This window comes from Myotis yumanensis, unplaced genomic scaffold, assembly GCF_028538775.1.
Source record: "Myotis yumanensis isolate MYYU_CA2020_CCGP unplaced genomic scaffold, mMyoYum1.0.hap1 SCAF_14, whole genome shotgun sequence".
NCBI lineage: Eukaryota > Metazoa > Chordata > Mammalia > Chiroptera > Vespertilionidae > Myotis > Myotis yumanensis.
Window position 1 is genome coordinate 44,895,034 of NW_027223765.1, and position 21,937 is coordinate 44,916,970.

A 21,937-nucleotide genomic window follows, 5' to 3' on the forward strand; every position below is an offset into this window, starting at 1 on the left:
TCTGTTGTGGCCACAGCACCTCCAGTGGTGGCTCTGGTGGCTCACGGCGAAGCGTTCGGTGCTGCCTGTGGGAGCAGTCACAGCCCACATCCCTGTGGAAATGAGTGGCCACGCTCCAGGCACACTTACAATTTGTGCATTTTTCTGTATGACTTGTACTTTAGGTAAAAGTTTCCCTAAACAATAACAATGAAGGATGTGGAGAAATTGGACCCCTCATATACTCTTAGTGGGAATGCAACATGGTGCAGCCGCTTTGGAAAAGTCTGGTGGGTCCTCCAAAGATTTTTTAGTTGTTGTTGATTTTTGTTCTTTTTTTTTTTTTTTTTTTAAAGCTACTAAATGGCACTGCAATTCCACTCCTAGGTATTTACCCAAGAGATCTGAAAGCATGTCCACACGAAAGCTTGTGAATTTTCGTGGTGGCATTATTCACAATAGCCAAAAGGTAGAAACAACCCATGTCCATCAACTGATGAATGGATGAATAAATGTGGCATATCCATAGAATGGAGTATTATTTCACCTTAAAAAGGAATAAAGTACTGACACATTCTATACTGTGGCTAATTTGAAAATATTATGCTAAGTGAAGTAAGCCAGGCATAAAATGACAAAGATTATATGATTCTACTTATATGAGTGAGGTACCTAGACTGGGCAGACTCAGACACAGAAAGTAGAATAGAGATGACCAGGGGCTCAGGGACAGAAAGGAATGTGGAGTTTTTGTTTTGTTTTTAATTTTTTTTTAACATATTTTTATTGATTTCAGAGAGAGGAGAGAGAGATAGAAACATCAATGATGAGAGAGAATCATCGATTGGCTGCCTCCTGCACACCCCACACTGGGGATGGAGCCCACAACCCACGCATGTGCCCTTGACCGGAATCGAACCTGGGACCCTTGAGTCCACAGGCCGACGCTCTATCCACTGAGCCAAACCGGTTTCGGCAATTACATATTGTTTTTGTGATTAATCACTATGCTTTAATTATGTTCAATTTGTAACAATGAAATTGGGGGTCACCACAACAGGAGGAACTGTATTAAAGGGTCGCGGCATTAGGAAGGTTGAGAACCACTGGTTTAAAGGATACAGAATTCCTCTTTGGGATGACAGGAAATTCTGTAAATGGATAGTTGTGATGGTTGATGTACAATATTGTGCATGTCCTTAATGCATTGAATTGTACACTTAAAATGGTTAGGATGGTAAATTGTATGTTATCTATATTTTACCACAGTAATAAAAAAAGAAATGTACTGTTGTCTTCAGAGGATCCTGTAAACTAGAGAAGGCAGCACTTCTGAAATAAAGGTCTGGACCCTGGGCGCCTTTCTCAAAGAAGGAACCCCATGGAGGCTGCTTTTGTAGGGCTTCAGTGACGTCTGTCCCTGAAACAGGAGCAGTTCGGCTTTTGTACCAAGATTGTTCATCTGGAAAAGATCTTGTTCCTGAGACATTGGTTTATTCCAGTGTAATTCTTCCCTTTGTTTCTGTCCTGTACGCTTGCAGTTATTTTTTTTAAAATATATTTTTATTGATTTTAGAGAGGAAAAAAATGGGAGAGAGAGATAGAAACATCAGTGATGGATTGGCTGCTTCCTGCACGCCCTACACTGGGGATTGAGCCCGCAACACGGGCATGTGCCCTGACCAGGAATCGACCCTGACCTCCTGGTTCATAGGTCGATGCTCAACCACTGAGCCACACTGGCCAGGCCACTTGCAGTTATTTCTAAGTTCTGCCTTTGTAAAGTTTATCATTTAGAAGTCATTTATTCCGTTAGCCTTAAACTAAAGAAAGTTGGGTTTGTTTGTTTGTTTTCCTTTCATAATTTTTAACTGACCTGGTAGCTTAAGGAGTCTTCTTCCTACTCTTCCATTGAGAGGAGCATTTGAAGTTACTGAAAATATTGGTTCTCAAGCTCCTATTTCCAAAGCCTAGGTGAGGTTTTCCAGGGATGTAGCAATTAAATGAGATACCTGGACTAGTACCCACCTGGTAATGGAGGGTTCCTCGCGCCCTGAGCCCAGCTCCCAGGCTGCCCTTCCAGCCCCATCTCCCTTCGCTCAGGATCTGTCATGCTTGGTCTTCCCATGCCCTGTCTGTGCTGTGCACACCTTGCTGCGTTGTCTACCGCTGAACCAATAGGTGTTGAGTATCCAGATGCCTGAGCAACATCACCATTTCTGCAAGGTCCTTCCAGCTCTCCCTTGATCTCATACTCCTCTTTGTGTTAGAATTAGAGAGGAGTGGAAGGTTATAAAAAGGTAACAGAAAATATAAATTATCCATCACCCCCAAGTCATTTTCTTTAACGCCTCCTTTGTTCTCACCACCTGTTTCCCCACTTCATCTGTATACAGTTTAAAATTTTTTGACAGAATTGGAATCGATAGTATAAAAATATTTAGTCCTATGTTTTCATTTGATATCATGTCATAAACATTTTCCTGTTATTAAATAGTCTTTGAAGACCTCAATTTTTTATTTATTTATTAATTTATTTTTTTTAATTAAATTTTTATTGTTCAGATTATATTTGTTCCTCTTCCCCCCCGCCCCATAACTCCCCTCCTTCCAGTTCCCACCCCACCCTCCGCTCTCACTCCCCACCCACTGTCCTCATCCATAGGTGCACGATTTTTGTCCAGTCTCTTCCCGCATCTCCCATTCCCCTTTCCCCCCCAAGAATAGTCAGTCCATTCCCTTTCTATGTCCCTGATTCATTATAATCACCAGTTCATTCTGTACATCAGATTATTTATTCACTTGATTCTTAGATTCACTTGTTGATAGATGCATGTTTGTTGTTCACAATTTGTATCTTTACCTTTTTCTTCTTCCTCTTCTTAAAGGATACCTTTCAGTATTTCGTATAATACTGGTTTAGTGGTGATGAACTCCTTTAGCTTTTCCTTATCTGTGAAGCTCTTTATCTGACCTTCAATTCTGAATGATAGCTTTGCTGGATAAAGTAATCTTGGTTGTAGGTTCTTGGTATTCAGCACTTTGAATATTTCTTGCCATTCCCTTCTGGCCTGCAAAGTTTCTGTTGAGAAATCAGCTGACAGTCGTATGGGTATTCCCTTGTAGGTAATTGAGTCTCTTTCTCTTGCTGCTTTTAAGATTCTCTCTTTGTCTTTTGCTCTTGGCATTTTAATGATGATGTGTCTTGGTGTGGTCCTCTTTGGATTCCTTTTGTTTGGGGTTCTCTGCGCTTCTTGGACCTGTAAGTCCATTTCTTTCACCAGGTGGGGGAAGTTTTCTGCCATTATTTCTTCAAATAGGTTTTCAATATCTTGCTGTCTCTCATCTTCTGGCACTCCTATAATTCTGATATTAGTCCGCTTGAAGCTGTCCCAGAGGCTCCTTACACTATCTTCACACTTTCAGATTCTTTTTTCATTTTGCTTTTCCAGTTGGGTGTTTTTGCTTCTTCGAATTTTAAATCTTTGGTTTGATTCTTGTGCTCCTCTGGTCTGCTACTGGGTATAATATTCTTTATTTCAGTCTGTGTATGCTTACTTTCTAATTTCTTTATCGTAGCATCGAGGGTCTCATTAGTTTTCGTGAGGCTCTGCCCAAGTTTATTGCAAGCCCTCAAAATTGCGATTTTTAGCTCCATATCCTCCATTTCTGTCATGTTTTTTTGTCTCCGCATCTTTTATGCTTTCTTGGTGCACCCCCTTGTGGTCTTTGTGCGCAGTCTTGTTCTAGTTAAGCCTTAATTGTTGTAGTTAATACTAAAGGGATTTGACCACCAGGCCGACTGGCTGTGAGAATCAGCTGTGGGAAAACTTCTGTCCTCTGGGAAGGTGCTAATCTAGCCTTTGCCTGAGGTGATCCAGCAAATGGCTCTGCGCAGGGCTTGGGCGGGGCAGGATCAACAGGGCGGGGGGAGGGAGCAGCTATGGCTGCTCTCAGTTCGTCCCCTGGGGCTCTGCCTCTCTGTCCCAGCAACCGCTGCAAACCTCGGAGGGACCGTAGCCAGACAGTCCCGCTTCTCCCGTTTGAGTCTGGGTCCCTAGAGACTCGCCTGGATCTGTAGCCCAGAGTCTGAGACTCCCTCCTGATTGAAAACGACAACCGCGCCCTCAGCCACCAGCCCGCTTTGCACGCACACCATCGCACCACCGTACCTTTAAATTTTCCACACTGCGCCTCCTCTGAGCCTCGTAATGCTGTTGTTTTTCCTTCTAGTTGAAGAGTCTCTCCTCAGCCAGCCTTCCTGTGGTTCTGGTTGATGTCCGTTCCGTCTTTTAGTTGTATTTTTGAAGTGGTTGTTTGCGGCAGCGGTCTCCGGTGTTTACCTATGCCGCCATATTCATTTCTCGCCCATACAAAATTATTCGAAGACCTCAATTTTTTTAAACAGCAACATATTACATCATCTGGATACATTGTAATTTATGTAATAAATTTTCTGTTTATGGGCATAAAGATTAGCGCAGATTTTTTTTTTCTAATTGAAATAACACTGTGGGACATCGTTAGAATTTTTTTTTTTTTTTTAAGGTTTCTGCTTATTTCCTTGGAACAAATTATTCCTGGAAGTATAATTACTGGGTCAAAAGGCATGAGGTTTTTACAGACCCCTGATGCTTAATTCCAGGCTGCTTCCTAGAAAGGTTGAACATATAATTGGGTGTTTTTTTAATCCTCAACTGAGATATGTTTTACTGGTTTTAGAGAGAGGGGAAGGACGAGAGAGAGAGAGAGAGAGAGAGAGAGAGAGAGAGAGAGAAATATCAATGTACAAGAGAAACATGGATTGTGTTGCCTTCCCTACTAGGGATCAAACCCTAGACATATGTCCTGACAAGGAATTGAACTTGAAACCTTTCGGTGCACAGGACAACTGAGCCACACTGGCCAGAGCTATTTTTTATTTTAAAGGCATTTTTCTAATTTAGATTATTAAAAAGGTATGTCTTGTTGTAATATTCATTTCTTTAGGTATTAGTGAAATTGAACATGTTTCCTATATTTGTTAGTCCTTAATTCTCTTCTACTTTGAATAGTATTTTTGTTTATTTTGTTCATTGTTGAATTGGGGTCTTAGCCTGGGTCTTATCATTTTGTAAGCTTTTTATATGTTAAATGAATCTGTGGCCCTCATATATGTTGCAAATTTTCCCCTTGAGTTTTGGCAAGTGATATATTCACAAGAATATAATCTTCTTAATTTAATACTAATTACTACCATTTATTGAATACTTAGCATATATTGAGCATCAAACAAAACTTTGTATATGGATTATCTCATTTAATCTTTACCATATCCGCAGTAGAATGAGACATTTCCCCCTCATTATAGATAGATGAGATTCAAGATCATATAGTTAATAAATGAATGAGGTGGCATATGAATGAACGAACAAATTTGTATTGTGGTGCACGATTTAGAATTTTGAAATAAGCTTGCTTTGTTATAAGAAGAGCTTTAAGCTAGCCAATTTCATTCTATTTTTAATGTTTTGAATAGGCAATACATTCATTTGCAAAAGTACTAAAAAGAAAGTGATAAGGCTCCTTCCCACCTCTGTTGTCTCTCCATCTACTTCTCACTGTATTGCCCATCTCTACTCCAGATGCTCACCTTAATAGTGTCTTGTTTTTGTTCCTATGCTTTTGGGATGCAGCTCGAAATAAATATGAATTTATGTTCTCATCTTCCCTCCCCTTCTTTTACATAAAGGGTTAAAACCAGTCAACTTGGGCTATTTGCTTTTACAAGACTTGGCTACTTCTTTGGTGCAAAGTACACCACAAAGTGAATCTCTGATTGAATTAATTGCTTCTCATCTTGGAGAGGTTCTTCATGCAGAAAGTTCAATGTGTTTAGATGGTAATTTCGTATTGAAATCAATTTCAGGCCAAACTCCAGCACTGCCAAGTCTTATGTAACGAACAGAAGCTGAGCTTTCAACCAGCTGCCATATGTTGTAGCGAATAAACTCAGAGGCCCAATGCAGATAGTTCTTAAAAAAAAAAGTTCTCACTCTCAAAATCTGTATAAAAAATATGTTCTTATTTTCTGGGGAGAGTTAGAATTGTGACCTTTACTGAGATTATCTGCTGGAGTGGAAATAATGTCTGTACAAAACCAAATGTTTGTTATAACTTCTGCATCACAATTAAAATCCAAAGAGTTTTTTAAAAACTGTCAACTCCATCAAAATCCACTACTTCAGAATCCTTAACAACTTTAAAGCTACAGTAACACTTTATGGCTAAGACTCAAATGAAGGAAATTAGGTTGGTTGGAGAACGCTAATTAAATCTCCAGCTTGCTCAACTAGATTTACAAATGAGTAAGTTTGTGTTTTTTACAGAGGATCACCAGCACTGGACAGCTGTTAGAGTCGTTAGTCCCGGGATCAGAAGAAAGGCAGGCCTCCTGGAGACAATTGTCTGGTGTTCTTTCTTCCCAGAGATTTGTGGGTGTGTGAATGATACCACCACCAGCAACTGCAGCCTTGATGAGAGTCCACTTCTTTTTTTGTGTGTATTGATGTGAGAGAGGAAGAGAGGGGGAGAGAGATAGAAAGATCAATGATGAGAGAGAATTATTGCTAGACTGCCTCCTGCACGCCCCCTTGTGGGGTTGGAGCCTGCAACCTGGGCACGTACCCTGACCAGGAATCAAACCGTGACCTCCTGGTTCATAAGTCAATGCTCAACCACTGATGTGCACCAGCTGGGCGAGAGTCCAGTTCTTCATCTCCATGAAGAGCATGTTGCAAGAGACACTACCTTGAAGTTTTTGATGCTTTTCCTGTCAATTAAAGGGCCTTTGCAGGGAAGTGCTGTACTTACTCCGGGATGTCTGTGCTGCACACAGCGGCAGTCTTGCCCACATGTCCATGGCTGCTCGCTTCAGATTCCAGGTGTCGGCGAATATGGCCCACCAGGCTGCTAGCCGACTTGGCACGAGGAAACCAGCCTGGTCGTGGCCTTTTCCACGTCCTTCCCAGTCTTACCTCCAGCCATTTCCAATTCTGCAGAAGCTCAAACAATCCAGGCAGAGTGAGGGCTAGTCAGACACCCAGGGAGATCCCACTGCCGACTGCTCCTTCGCACTGCCACTCAACTGCTAGGAATATGTGTTCAAAACAGGTTATTTCGTGTCATGCTTCCTAAGAAAATTCCCCTCCTCCCCCTCCTGGTTTAGAGTGGTTATGTGGTGACATACCTACCACCGTATTCATTTGAGGTACTTTCTGGAGAAGTGTTGGTCAGACCTCGAGGTGGGCCTGTCGCGAGGACCTGTGCCCCTCCCACGGCCACGGCTCCGGAGCGTGCTGATCTTGATCTTGGCGTGGCCTGTGTGTTTCCTTCCAGGTACTGGCGGCGGGCCTTGGGCATGCAGGTCCGCTATGTTCAGCATGAAGACTATCAGTTCTGTTACTCCTTCCGCGGCAGGCCTGGGCACAGACCGTCCGTCCTCCTGCTCCACGGCTTCTCCGCCCACAAGGACATGTGGCTCAGCTTGGTCAAGGTGCGGCCGGGAACGGGTTTCCACTTGGTCAGGGTGTGGCCGGGAAACGGGTTTCCCCTCGGACATGCCGTCCCCAGCGATGGGAGGGAGCAAAGGGAACCCAGAACCGTGGCTCAGATATCTTAACACTAGTGTAATACATGATTCACATCCTTTTATCAGACAGAATGCATTGAGTTGAATGTTGTTTGTAAAATCTGTGCCTCAGAAATCATTTCACCTCATGAGTGGTTCCTAGGAAAGGTTTCTGGCAGCTTCATCTCAGAACTCTCACTGGCAAGATCAGGCTTTGAAAAAATCATTGTTCTTTTAGACTCCACGTGTCTCCTCTTCCTCCCCCGATTTCTCCCTGATGCCTCCTCATCCTCCTCTCTCCCTCCTCCACCCCCCCCCCCCCTTTCTGTTCTTCCTTTCTTCCTCACCTACTTAGAGAAATTATCTTGATTTGGCAACTCCCTGGGATAGTTCTCCAGATCGCTCACTTTCTGTCCTGTGTGGCAACCTGCTTCACTTGGCAGGCGTGACCAGCTGGTGGAGGTTGGGGCTGGGGAGGTCTTGGGAGGGAAGCACCCAGGCTCCCACCTCAAGCAGGACTGTACCCGACTACCTCAAGGATGACCTACACCAGGAGTGAAAAGGCCACACACCCTCTAGTTACTTGTGTTTTTATTTCCAAGTTCTACTGTGAGGACACTCATCCTCATGCCTTCCTGACCCTCTCCCTTCCTGTCCCCAATTCAGATAAGCATCTTTCATGTAGTCGGGTATTTGTTTATTGATAACCCATGTTTCTCGGTTTCCTGGTGGAAAGCGGCACATATTTAAATGGAAGAAACTAGAATCGGGGTGATCAGACATGGTTCTTAAAGAAAGCCTTGCTCCTGTGGGCTCCAGGGCTGGCCAGGGCTCTAGCAGAACAAAACCAACCCTCTAGCTCCCAGTCTGTGGCTGAATGACTGGAGTAAGTGTGGAAGGGGGAGGGGGGGGGGTTGCAGTACCTGTCAGCTGGTGTCAAAAGTGAGAGATGCAGACGTGCTGCCTTCACCTCTGTCCCCCTTTTCCAGTCATCCTCCGAGTCCCCTCCACTTATGTATGTATTAGTCTCCGGGCCTCTGCTCCCTAGGAGGCGCCTGGCAGTGCTTATTCCCATCAGATGTTACTAGGGTAAAACTCCAAGTGGCCAGGACCATATGTCCCCAGGGTTGGCTATCTAGGTTACTTGGTAAGTAGGCGCAGCCTTCTCAGAAAAGTGGGCCGACATTGTCTGCATGCCGCATACTGACTCTCTGGGCCTGTGTGTCCTCAGTTCCTCCCAAAGAACCTGCATTTGATCTGCGTGGACATGCCAGGACATGAGGGTACCACCCGCTCTCCCCTGGATGACCTGTCCATAGACGGGCAAGTCAAGAGGATACACCAGGTAAGCAGGGCTCCACCAGCAATTGCCAAGAGTGTGGGTCTTGCCCTCCACTGCATGCCTACGCCTGGCGAGCAGTACTGACTCGGAACGAGGCTCCAGTGCATTCTGTTAAGTGACTACACACCAAGTGGCACCCCAGTGGTCTCCTTGGCCGGCTGTGGAGGGCCAGGGCTTATTGCAGACGATTCTCCTCTCAGCCTGTTGCAATTGTTGTGAAGAAATATGACAGTCTGAGCATTTTCTTGGCTTTTTGTGGAAGTTTAGTGTTTCTCAAGACCATTTCCCTGGAGTCTGTGTTTCTGCTTACCAACTATGTGATGACCGCAGTAGCCCATCTGCCTCGCTGGGGAAGATGGGGAGGATGCTCTTTGCATTTCGTTCTGCTTCAGCATCTATCTTCAGCCCCCCTCTGGCTGGGCTTTCAAGGTCCTGGGGCTCATGGACCATTTCAGAATTTAGTAATCCACCGTTTTACATTGATATTAGTATTTCCCCCAGATAAGGTTATTTATTTAATGTGTGTGTATGTCCCCCCTACCCCTTTAACCTATGTACTTTGATGAGGTCAGGAACCTTGTCTCTTTGGCTCTTTGCTTTATCTTCTGCAGCTGACCATACTTCCTTGTACATAATAGATATCCAATTAATATTTTTAAGATAAACAGTTATCTAAAGCATCAGTGGTGGTTGGTTGGATGGATAGATAGTTGGCTGGATGGTTGGATGGTTGAATAGATGGATGGATGGGTGGATAGTTATATGAATGGATGGTTGGAAGGATGAGAAGGACTTTAAATTAGGGCAAGAGTCAGCAAACCATGGCCCATGGGCTATATGTGGCCTGCTGCCTATTTTTGTAAGCAAATTTTATTGGAGCACATCCATGTTCATTCATTTATGTATTGCCTTAGTTGCTTTTGTGCTACAACAAAAGAGCTAAGTAGTTGCTACTGAAATCAGATGGCCCACAAAGCAGAAAATATTTACTCTCAGGACCTTTATCGAAAAGTTTGCTGACTCAGAATTAGGAGAATCTTCGTTGGTTTTATACTCAGAAATGACCCCTCAGTCACTTGTGCCAGGTAAAGGTGAGTGCCTGTCTGCCTCGGGGTCCATCTGGATAATGGGTCCAGGAGAGGTTCCGGCCCCCTTTCATCAATATGCTTTTCTTTTGTCCCCAGAGGCAATGGAAGTTGTTTGCTCTGCAATCACAAGTGCCACTGTCTACAGCTGCATAACCAACCCCCCTTCTCATTTCCTTCCCAGTTTGTGGAATGCCTCAAGCTGAACAAAAAACCGTTCCACCTGATGGGCACCTCCATGGGCGGCAATGTGGCCGGCGTGTACGCTGCTTACTACCCGTCGGATATCGGCAGCCTGACCCTCGTGTGCCCCGCTGGTGAGTTGCCAGGCTAGAATGTCCCCCTGAGTGAGGGGAGCCCTGCAGGGTCTGCATCTCCGAAGGACCAAGTGGCAGTATCTGCTGTGACTGGCTTTTAGAATCATCTTTTGATGTGTCCTTCAGAGATATGCAACACTTTTGTGAAAACTAACCAAACACTAGTTGTCTAACCATAATCCTAGCCCTGGCTGCTCTGGCTCAGTTGGTTGGGGCATCGTCCATACACCCAAAGGTCACGGGTTCGATTCCTAGTCAGGGCACATACCTAGGTTTCAGGTTCTTTCTCAGTTGGGGCACTTACAAGAGGCAACCAGTCGATGTTTCTCTCTCATTTCCATGTTTCTCTCTCTCTCTCTCTCTCTCTCTCTCTCTCTCTCTCTCCCCCCCCCCCCCCCCTTCCTCTCTCTAGGATCAATAAACATATCCTTTGGTGAGGATTAAAACACACACATCATAATCATGCCTTAGCTGGTTTGGCTCAGTGGATAGAGTGTTGGGCTGTGGATTAAAGGATCCTGGGTTCAATTCTGGGGAAGGGTATGTACCTGGTTGCAGGTTTGATCCCATGTGTGGGAGGCAACTAATTGATGTGTCTCTCACAACAATGTTTCTCTCTCAACAATATTTCTCTCTCTGTGCCTCTTCCCTTCCACTCTCTCTAAAAATCAATGGAAAAATATCCTTGGGTGAGGATTAACAAAACAAAACAAAACCATAATCATAACCACACTGACTTTTAAATTATAGAGCCAGCCTTATTCCACAAAGAATTTGGTGGTTAATTAAAATGTGTATCATACTTTACAGTACGTAAATACATCCTATATAATAAAAGGCTAATATGCAAATTGACTCCTGGACCGGGCATTGGACCAGGGGGTGGGGCCAGCCAGCCAACCTCCCATGTGTCCCCCCCACATACACGCCCACCCATGCGCTGGCCCAATCCAATCGGCCCTGATCGGGGCAGGTCAGCAGACCCCACCTGTGCATGAATTCGTGCACCAGGCCTCTAGTTGAAATATAATAATATTACTATCCAACATTTATTGAGCTCTTTTGAGCTAAGCTGTTTATATAGAGTTCATTGTTGCCATCACTGTGACTTTATGAAGTGTTGGTACTATTATTACGTCTGTCCTCTTTTTTGCCAAAAACTCAGATCTTTATTCATTACAAGATCTTTTTTTTTTTTTTAATTTTTTTTTATTTTTGCTAAAAGTATTACAAAGGGTATTACATAAGTGCCCTTTTTATCCCCCCCACCCTTGACAAACCCCTGCCCTCCCTTACCCCCCAGTGTCTTATGTCCATTAGTTATGCTTATATAGATGCATACAAGTCCTTCGGTTGATCTCTTACTCCCCTACCTCCTGTCCCCCAACCCTCCCTGGCCTTCCCACTGCAGTTTGACAATCAGTTTGAGGCAGCTCTGCCTCTGTATCTATTATTGTTCAAAAGTTCATTATAAGATCTTTTTTAAAAAATCAACAAACTTTAGTTTCTTTGTTCTTACTTGTATACATGTCAACTTGAGCTGTAACATGTCCCCAGAAATTATGATCTGAAGTTGGATTTTTAGAATTCATTATCCTTACCTTAGTCTTTGAACTTGGATTTATAATATGTCAGAAAAATATTAATTTTTCTCTTTTTCCTTGTCTTGCTTCCTGTCTCTGGTACTTCGTTGGAGTAAGATGTAAATTGCCCAGATTTTAAGTGTACATCTCAGTAACCTTCTACATATGTAGTTATTTCCAGATCAAGATAGTGTGCTCATTTTATTAGTAGGAACACTGAGGTACAAAGAAGTTATATAAGTGCCTGAGCCAGCATAGGAACCGGTCCCAGGCTGTCTGGCTGCAGAACCAAGCTGCGGCTTTTTTGGAAGTCAGTTTGTGTTCACTGTCTCCAGTATGTGACTCATGTCCACGACCCCCTTTACCCACTAGAAGCCAGCCTGGAGCCAAACCTGTATACCTCACTAAAACGTAACTAAACAGACCTTTAAAACCTTTCAGTCACTCTGAAAGTAAATAGTTTCAGGTCTGGTGAGGACATTGTAATTGAAGTCAAACTCCCAATGGGTTTTCTCTCCTCCTCTTCCCAAGCGCCATATGTGAAATCATTTGTAATTTTAATAATAAAGTTTGAGAATTGGAGAAGCTGCTCCTATGGAAGGTTATTAGATTTTAAATCGGTTATAGGAGGTCAGATCTAACTGGCTTTTTCGAGTGTATGTTCATTTGCTCAAAGAGTTGTACGCCTGAGTTTCCATTGAAAGTTTAAAACTGTTTGTATGTGAAAATGGAAAGATAAACTTTATTTACTTTGAAATAATTTTTTTTTTAAGTTTGCAGAAGTGTTGCAAAAGAAAGTACAGAGTTCCATCTACCCTTCATCCAGTTTTCCTCCCCATTGTTAACAGCTCACATTACCACAGTAAATGTTTCAACACTAAAAAACCAGCATTGGTGCATTGCTGTTAACTAAACTCCAGGCTTTATCTGGATTTCATTCGTTTTCCCACTCGTATCCTTTTTCTATTCCAGGACCCAGTGCAAGATACCACATGGCATTTAGTCTGGATTATTTTTAAAGTGAAAGGAAATAGATCATGCAATCTGCCCTCGTGGCATTGCGAAAGCCACTCGGTGTCCATAATGGATTTAAAGGAGCTACTGAATGTAGGAGATTTGTAAAGTGTGGATTTCTGCAGCTTAGTATCAACGCCATTGCCTTTCCAAAATCTAGTTCTTCAAATAGAAAAAAATTAAAATAAATAAAATCCAGTTCTGTAGCTAAGTTAAACACCCAGAGATATGCTCATTGTTGGAAGTGGGAATTACTTTTGCCCTCCTGTGTACATCAGTTTGTGTAAACTCTCTTGTGCCATGCTCCAGGGGGCAGGAAATAATGGTCCTTCTCCAAGCTTTCTTTTTCAGATCCTCACTGGAGGGTATTTTTTCCATTTATTTCTAGAGAGAGTGGGAGGAAGGGGAGAGAGAGAAACATCTACGTGAGATACAACAATTGATTGCCTCCCGCATGTGCTCCTACTGGGGCTGAGGAACCTGCAACCGAGATGCATGCCCTAGACCAGGAATCAAACCCATGACGGTCTAACCACTGAGCAAACCCAGCCAGGGCCATCTCAAAGCTTTTCAGTCTCATGATGGCACCTGGTGCTCTCCTGGAGGAAGGGAGGCTGTACAGAGGGCAGCCGCTGCCCCCACGTGGGGGATGGCTCAGAGGGGGACTTGCTCTCACTGTTTTGTGTATTGACCCCAAATAAGAGATTATTAAGCGGGTCCAGGACAAAGGGAAGAGTGGTCAGTTCCTTCAATTCTCCGTTTTCTTACCATCATGCATTTTGTGATATCTCCTCTCAACAGCACAGATGTGAAAGGGGCTCAGGCGAGCTGTCTTCCAGGCTAATGCTTCTTAACTCTATCATACAGATAAGTCTCCAGACAGCTGTTAACGGGCAGCTCTGATTCAGGAGGCTTAGGGAGGGGCTGAGCTTCGGTTTTCTTACGGGCTCCCCATGCTGCAGGTCACCCATCTGTAAAGTATCCGGAGGGATTTTTTTTTTCTGTTTCTCTTCAGAATGTGCTTTTGACCTTGAGCAAGGATGGCAGAACCCATTAAAAAGGAATCTGGTGAAACACCCCTGAAACATATTAGCTGATACTAGAAGTTCCCTTTCTAAGATGGGGGTTGGTAAGAAGGTAGATGAATGGCCAAGCTGTTTTGATTTGAATCCCCCAGGCCTGCAATACCCAACTGATAATCAATTCATACGACGGCTCAGAGAACTGGAGGAATCGGCCGCTGTAGAGAAGATCCCGCTGATCCCGTCCACCCCGGAGGAGATGAACGAGATGCTGCAGCTCTGCTCTTACGTCCGCTTCAAGGTGCCCCAGCAGGTATGGGACCTCAGCAGTAGCACGGTGCCTGCCTCCTGCCAGGGCTGCACTGGCCAGCACAGCTCCCTTCGTGCACCCTCCTCCCTGCACTTACCTGTCTATTCACTCAACAAGCGTCCGTACCGTGGCCGTGATGTGTCAGGCACTGTGCTGGGGCACCGTGGCGAATGAATAAGACAGAAGAGGTTCCTGGGTGGACACAAGCTAGTGGGGAGGCAGACAATCAACAGGTCGACAGATTCTTAAAAATTATAGTAAGTTTTCTAGGGGAAATGAAGATGGTGCCCTGAATAAAAACAGGGAGGCAGCAGAATTGGATTGGATAAGCCTCTTTGAAGGAATAGCACGTTCAGAGGTAGAAAAAATATAGGCAAGTTCAAGACACTAAAAGGGGCCCTGGGTGACTGGAGCCCCGAGAATGAGGGAGAGAATGTGATGGATGAGGTTGGAAAGGGAGGCAGGGGCTCAACCAGAGATTCTCAATTTTTGAAAAACCTCAGGACCACTTTATACTTTCAGAAATTATTGAGAACCCCAAAGAGTGTTCGTTGGTGAAAGTTATAACTGTTGATATTTACCATGTTAGAAATTAAAAGTCATAAAAACTAAAAACACAAGAATATAGATGCACTCCTTTCATTAGCCACCAGAGTGACATTGTCCCTTGTTCTGTAGGCCCTGAAAATCAGTCTGCTTTTGAGGAAGTCAAAGCGGAAAAGGCAAATAACATGTAGTATTATTACGAAAATAGTTTAACCTCATGGACTCCCCAAATCCACTTTGAGAACCACTGGGCTAGATCATGTAGCACTAGATGGGTTATGGAAAGGAGTCTGGGTTTCTCTAAGGATCGGAGAACCCCTGAAGGATTGTAGGGGGTACAGACAGAAGCAGGGAAAGCCACAAGGGTGCTGATGTGGCTCAAAGATGATGGCGGTGTGGACGAGGGTCACAGCAGTGGAGACCGGAGATCTGAAATGCTTTGGGAGGAAGAACAAGGTCTTACCAGCAAATTGGATGTGGACGATGAGGGAAAGTGAGGAGTCACAGGTGACTTCCGATACTTGAGTTGGATAAAGGCAGCATTCCCTGAATAGGAGAAGGAGAGGGAGAGTGTGTTTAGGGGACAAGCTAACAGCTCTATTTTGGGTGTCTTAAGTTTAAGCTGCCTGTGAGGCCTCCAAGTGCAGATGTCAAGCAGGCAGGTGTTGCTGAGGGAAGTCTGTTTGGAGCTAGACAATTAGAGCCACAGCCGATGATTATATTAAAGGACCTGGGTCTGCATGGAGTCATCTGAGGAAAGAATAGAAAACCAAGAGAGGAGAGTCCAGGGCGGAGACTTCATAACAGCAGATGATCTCCCCTGTTGTAAGAGCTGGACCCTGCCTCAGGGTGGATGGGTCCTCGTAGGAGGTGAGAGAATGGGCTCTATTCAGAGGTTGTGAGCATGACTCAGTTATTGGGTGTATCCTGTCTCTGAGGAAGCACCCAGACTCTGTCCTATATTTTATCCCTGAAAATCCTTTTTTAAAAAAATAATATTTTTATTGATTTCAGAGAGGAAGGGAGAGGGAGAGAGAGAGAGAGAAACATCAATGATGAGAAATATTGATCAGCTGCCTCCTGCACGCCCCCTACTGGGGATCAAGCCCGCAACCTGGGGCATGTGCCCTGACCAGGAATCAAACCGTGACCTCCTGGTTCATAGGTCGACATTCAACCCCTGAACCACACCAGTTGGGCCCTGAATCCTTTTCAGTTGTGAAGCTGCACTGAGCCCCTCCAGGCACCGATCTCTTCCCCCAATAGAGTGGCCAAACAGTTTTAGAAAATTCCAAGTTTTGAGTTGTCAGGGAGATGAAAATGCCAGGAGAAATTAAATGGCTGTTCCAAAGTTTTCCCCTCGTAGGAGAGAAGGAGCAACCAAGCACCAGTGTTATGACTATCTATCTATCTGTCTGTCTGTCTGTCTGTTTGTGTCTTGCAGTCTAAACTCTGTAAGATCAGGGACTTTGTCTTAATTTGCTGCTCTATCCTCAGCTTTTGGCACAATACTTGCATGAAATAGGTCATAGGTGTAGATTGAATGAATCAGTGGATGCAAGGATGCCTGGATAACGCGGGAATGGAGCATGGAGGTGTGGGTAGATGCATGATAGATGGATTCATGAAATGGTGTATTCACATGCATAGATGATTTAGGATGCAGGATAGGTGGATGGCTGGATGCTTGATTGGCTGGGTGGGAGGATGTCTAGGAATGCAGGATGGAGAGTAGATGGATTGGTGGATACAAGCAGGTGGATGCATCAGTAGACATATGCACATATGATTCAGAGATGCAGGATGGGTGGATGGATAGGTAGGTGGAGCAGAGGTGGAGGATGGACGGGTGGATGCCCGAAGGATATGATGCGTGGGTGCAGATAGATAGAGCAAAGAAAGTGTCTGACACTGAGCACAGTGTGTTGACAGCTTGCCGTTGGCTCACCTCTGGACTTGCACTCTGGTCCTCTTAGGTTCTAGTCATGTTCCAGGAGTTGGTTTAGTCCAGAGCAGTTATGGCTGATTTTCCCACTTCAGTCCATGCACAGGACTCCTGAGAGTGCATTTAAGAGGTTCAGACCATTCCCAGGAAGATGAGAGGAGTGGTGGCTGCTAATGTGAACCTAGGACCTGCCTCAAGAGCCCCGAGGCAGGGGAAGTGGGGGCTGTGTTCCTTCTGGTCATGCACCTCTCAGTCAGTATCTGGGTCCAGGAGATCCACAGCTGCTGCAGCCTTCACAGACCTCAGCAGGGGAGGCCAAGACAACGTTGAGCAATAAACAAGGGACTCTGCACCCTCCCAGATTTCCCCAATAGTTTTTCTTTCTTTCTCTTTCTTTCTTTCTTTCTTTCTTTCTTTCTTTCTTTCTTTCTTTCTTTCTTTCTTTCTTTCTTTCTCTTTCTCTCTCTCTCTCTCTCTCTCTCTCTCTCTCTCTCTCTCTCTCTCTCCCCCTCCCTCCCTCCCTCCCTTCCTTCCTGTGTTTTTTTTGTTCTTTGTTAATCCTCACCCAAGGATATTTTTCCATTGATTTTTAGAGAGAGTGGAAGGGAAAGGGAGAGACAGAGAGAGACACACCAATTGGTTGCCTCCTGCATGCACCCCAACCAGGGCCGGGGAACCTGCAAACAAGGAATCAAACCCGGAACCTTTCAGTCCACAGGTCGATGTTCTGTCCACTCAGCCAAACCGGCTAGGGCAGGGGTGGGCAAACTTTTTGACTCGAGGGCCACAATGGGTTCTTAAACTGGAACGGAGGGCCGGAACAAAAGCATGGATGGAGTGTTTGTGTGAACTAATATAAATTCAAAGTAAACATCATTACATAAAAGGGTACGGTCTTATTTTTCTTTAGTTTTATTCATTTCAAACGGGCCGGATACGGCCCGTGGGCCATAGTTTGCCCACGGCTGGGCTAGGGCAATAGTTAAATTCTTTATTGTTTAAGAGACTCACCATCCACAATAGTTTAATTTTCTAAGTAGACCTTATTCTGCATTTGGATATCAGTGAGCAATTACATTATATTGTCCTATATCATGGGAATTCGGGGTACCAGGCCTTGAAAACCTTGACAATGCCATGAATGTCTGGACTTTTATTTCCTTCATTGTCCCAGCGCCGTGAGGAGCCTGAGGATATGAATCTTCTCTTGCCTTCTAACTGTGGATTATTTGTCCTTAGATCCTACAAGGCCTTGTCGACGCCCGCATCCCTCATAACAACTTCTACCGGAAGCGTGAGTAGCCTGCTTTGAGCTTTGAGCTGGGACAAGAGAAGCTTCATGGGTGGCTGGCTTTTATTTCTTACATTCAGAGTCTGTTTTCTTGAGCCCCCGAGAGAGAGAGAGAGAGAGAGAGAGAGAGAGAGAGAGAGAGTGGCGGCTTGGCCCCAGTGACTGTCCTGTGCTGTACGGGGGTGCCCCAGGGCACAGCCCAGCGTTCGTTCACTTTGTTTTCCTTTTCTAAAAAGTGTTTTTGGAAATCATCAATGAGAAGTCGAGATACTCCCTCCACCAGAACATGGACAAGATCAAAGCCCCCACGCAGATCATCTGGGGGAAACAAGACCAGGTATGTAGCGTGTCCCTGGGGCCACCTGTGCCAGGTACCCCGGCCTCTGAGGAAGAGCGGGAGGCCATTGGTAAAGCCAGCTGGTGGGCTGGTGTCTGAGACCAGGAAGAGAGGGACACCCCTGGGTCAGTGCCAGTGTTGGTGGCAGCATCGTGCTGTGAGTTGAGAGCAACAACATTGGTCCTTTAAAATGAAAGGCAATTATAAATCATTTTTACACATTATTTTTATCAAAGCCATAGAGCATAAAACTTCAGAGAATGCCTGGTGGTGTGGCTCAGCAGTTGAGCGTCAACCCAGGAGCCAAGAGGTCGCTGGTTCAATTCCTGATTAGGGCATATGCCTAAGTTGCAGCTCCATCCCCAGTGGGGGTCTCATTGATATTTCTATCTCTGTATCCCTCTCCCATGCTCTCTCTCTAAAAAGATCAATAAAAACATATTAAAACAACAACAACAACTTCAGAGAATATAAAAAGATTAAAAATGAAAATCCCAGATCCCAATTTCCATTTCCTTGAGGCAACACTTACTGTCCTGAGTATATTTCTTCAATTTCCTAGAGATTGGCAAACCTTTTCTGTAAAAAGCCAGAGAGTAAAACGTTCGACTTTGTGGGCCATTCAGCTCTGCTGTCGTGGTGTCAGCGCAGCCACTGACAACACCCAGCCCAATGGCAGGCAGAGTCCCGGGGCCTTTATGGACAAAGCCAGCAGCCAGCGTCCGCCTACTGTTCTTAGCAGGCACACATATGCACAGAGAAGTTTTACCTGTACTTTTTCAGACATGCTACATACATATTTAAGTTTTTTAAACATGCTATATACACAGTTTTGTGCCTTCACATTTATAGGAAATATATATCTTAGAAATCATTTCATATCAGCCCGTACAGATCTACTCATTTTATTTTTTAAAATATTTTGAAATAATTTTTAATTTACAGAAAAATTATAAGAATAGTACAGACTACTCCTGTATATGCTTTACCTAAATTCCCAAATTTTTACCTGCTTTACTGGAGGTAGATTGACATGCCGTAAAATCCACCTTGGTGTTGGACACTCGGTCACTCCCAGAATTCCCCCCTGACCATCTGCAGTTCATCACCCCAGACCCTGCAACCACTGATCTGGTTTCTGTCTCTATAGTGTTGCCTTTTCTAGAATTTTCATATAGGTGGTATCATAATTAGTAATCTTTTGCATCTGGCTTCTTCACTCAAGCATGTTTTTAAAAATATATATATATTTTATTGATTTTTTACAGAGAGGAAGGGAGAGGGATCGATGTTTCTAACATCGATGAGAGAGGAACATCGATCAGCTGCCTCCTGCACACCCGCTACTGGGGATGTGCCCACAACCAAGGTACATGCCCTTGACTGGAATCGAACCTGGGACCCTTGAGTCTGCAGGCCGACACTCTATCCACTGAGCCAAACCAGTCAGGGCACTCAAGCATGTTTTGGAGGTTCACCCACGTTGTTGCATATACCAGTCGTCCCTTTTTATTGCTGAGTGTCATTCCATCGTTCTGTTACCACATTTTATTCATAACTAGTGTTTTACATTTGCCTCATTGGCTTGTCATTCTCACCTATCTACCTAGCAGTGTATATGTTTGGACCCTTTGGAGTAGGTTGCTTACATTATGCCCCTTGAAGCCCAATACCTCAGAGTGTATTTACTGAGAACAAGAGTATTCTCTCATGTAAGCACCGTACATTATCACATTCAGGAAATTTAACGTGGATGAGATGCTTTTATCTAATCTACGATCCATATTCCAATGTCATCAGTCGTTTCAATAATGTCCTACACAGAAGCCTCCTCGTCCTCCTCCTGGCCCCTGAACCAGGGTTTGCTCCAGGGTCACCTACTATAGGTCATGTCTCTGTGGATCCCTCAGTCTGCCTTTGTCATTCATGACGCTGAGATATTTAAGAGTACAGGCCAGTTATTTTATGAAATGTTCCTCAATTTGAGTTTATTTGCCGCTTCCTCATGATTAAACGCAGGTTATATTACATTCCCTATATAAAATATTTGATGAGTTATAAATGTCACATCCTCAGACACATAATAGGGTGTTGTCTGATTTCTTCATTGTAGATTTACTCTTTCTCCCCTCGCAACCAATAAGCAGTCAGTGGGAAGACACTTGGAGACTGTGCAGATACCCTGCTCCTCATCACACATTCCCTCTAGGTTTCCATGAGTGATTCATGCCCAAAACAGTGTTTCACCTTCTTCTTTTTGAGAGCTGCATGATGTTTTTAATTAGTGCCCTTCTGACGGTCATTTAGGTCATTTCCAGCTTTTTGCTTTTAAGCAATACCTCCGTGAGCACGATGGTAATACTTGTGTTTGTGGAGCATGAGAGCACATCTAAAGGGTAAATTCTTAAATGTAGAATCGCTGGGTCAGAGGGCATGTGCATTTTTTAATTTTAATAGGTTTTGTCAGATGGCTCTGGGTTCGTTTGCTAGGGCTGCCACAACAAAGTACCACAGACTGGGTGGCTTAAATGATAGAAATTGATTGCCTCGCAGTTCTGGAAGCTAGAAGTCTGAAACCAAGGTGTGAGCAGGTGGTTCCTTCTGCGAGACGGGCAGGGCAGTCTGTCCCATGCCTCTGCCCCAGCTTCTGGTGCTTTGCTGGCAATCTTGGTGTCCCTTGGCTTATAGATGCCTTGCCTGGCTCTCTCCCTTCATCTTCACATGGCATCTCCCATCCCTGTGTGCCTCTGTGTTTAAATTTCCCCCTTTTCTAAGGATGCCGGTCATATTGAATTCTGGGCCCACCCCGCTCCAGTATGACCTCATCTTAACTAATTGCATCTGCAGTGACCCCGTTTCCAAATAAAGCCGCATTTTGCAGTCCCGGTGGTTAGAACTGCAACATGTGAATTTGGGGGAGGCACAATCAACCCTAATAAACCCTCAAAGAAATCCTGATTTATACCCAGAAACCCCTTTTTGTTTGCAACTGTTCTTTAGAAATCATCTCGTATTGAAAGTTCCTCTGAAGTTTGAAAAGCAAGAAATGGTGAGAAATGGGGCCCTCACAAGGCCCACAGGCAGACAGCAGTGCAGTGCCTGTTAAAGGGTCTTGGCCTTTGAATACCGTGAGCAAAGGATATTCGAGAAAAGCTGTCCCCATTGAGACTGATCCTCTGAGGACCCCAAGGTGAAAGCCACCATTGTGAGCGCTGCTGGCCTGCGGCACATCCCAACGGTGTCAGCTGATGAGAGCACAGGCAGGAAGTCAGGCTGCAGCCGCACAGGCTCGCAACTGTGTGCGATGACCCAGGAAGAGACGGGAGGAGAAGCCAGGCCGTGCTCACAGCGTGCGAGGGAGGGACGAGGGCATCAGCAGAGAGCAGCTACCTCAAGTCAGCCAGGTGTGGCCGAGGATGCACAGGAGGCAGAGTGCAGAATGAGGGTGTGGGGAGGGGCGGGCTCTGTGCTCCCTTCTGCAGCCGCCCAGACGCTGAAAGGAGCTTTGTGTGTGTCTGTGCGAGAGGCAGGCTCGGGCTCGGCCAGGGGGGAGCCAT

The 21,937-nt window shown here is 44.8% G+C and overlaps 1 protein-coding gene across 6 annotated transcripts in view; it reads left to right on the plus strand.

Annotated features, from left to right (window-relative positions):
- The window catches only part of ABHD6 (abhydrolase domain containing 6, acylglycerol lipase), a 98,507-nt gene that overhangs the window by 71,426 nt on the left and 5,144 nt on the right, over positions 1-21,937 (plus strand). For all 6 annotated transcript variants that reach the window (XM_070390868.1, XM_070390873.1, XM_070390871.1 and 3 more), the window contains 6 exons: positions 7,357-7,513; positions 8,820-8,933; positions 10,200-10,332; positions 14,107-14,264; positions 17,992-18,046; positions 18,280-18,380. In XM_070390868.1, coding sequence (XP_070246969.1) covers positions 7,357-7,513; positions 8,820-8,933; positions 10,200-10,332; positions 14,107-14,264; positions 17,992-18,046; positions 18,280-18,380 — 718 coding nt within the window. The remainder of the gene's footprint in view (positions 1-7,356; positions 7,514-8,819; positions 8,934-10,199; positions 10,333-14,106; positions 14,265-17,991; positions 18,047-18,279; positions 18,381-21,937) is intronic.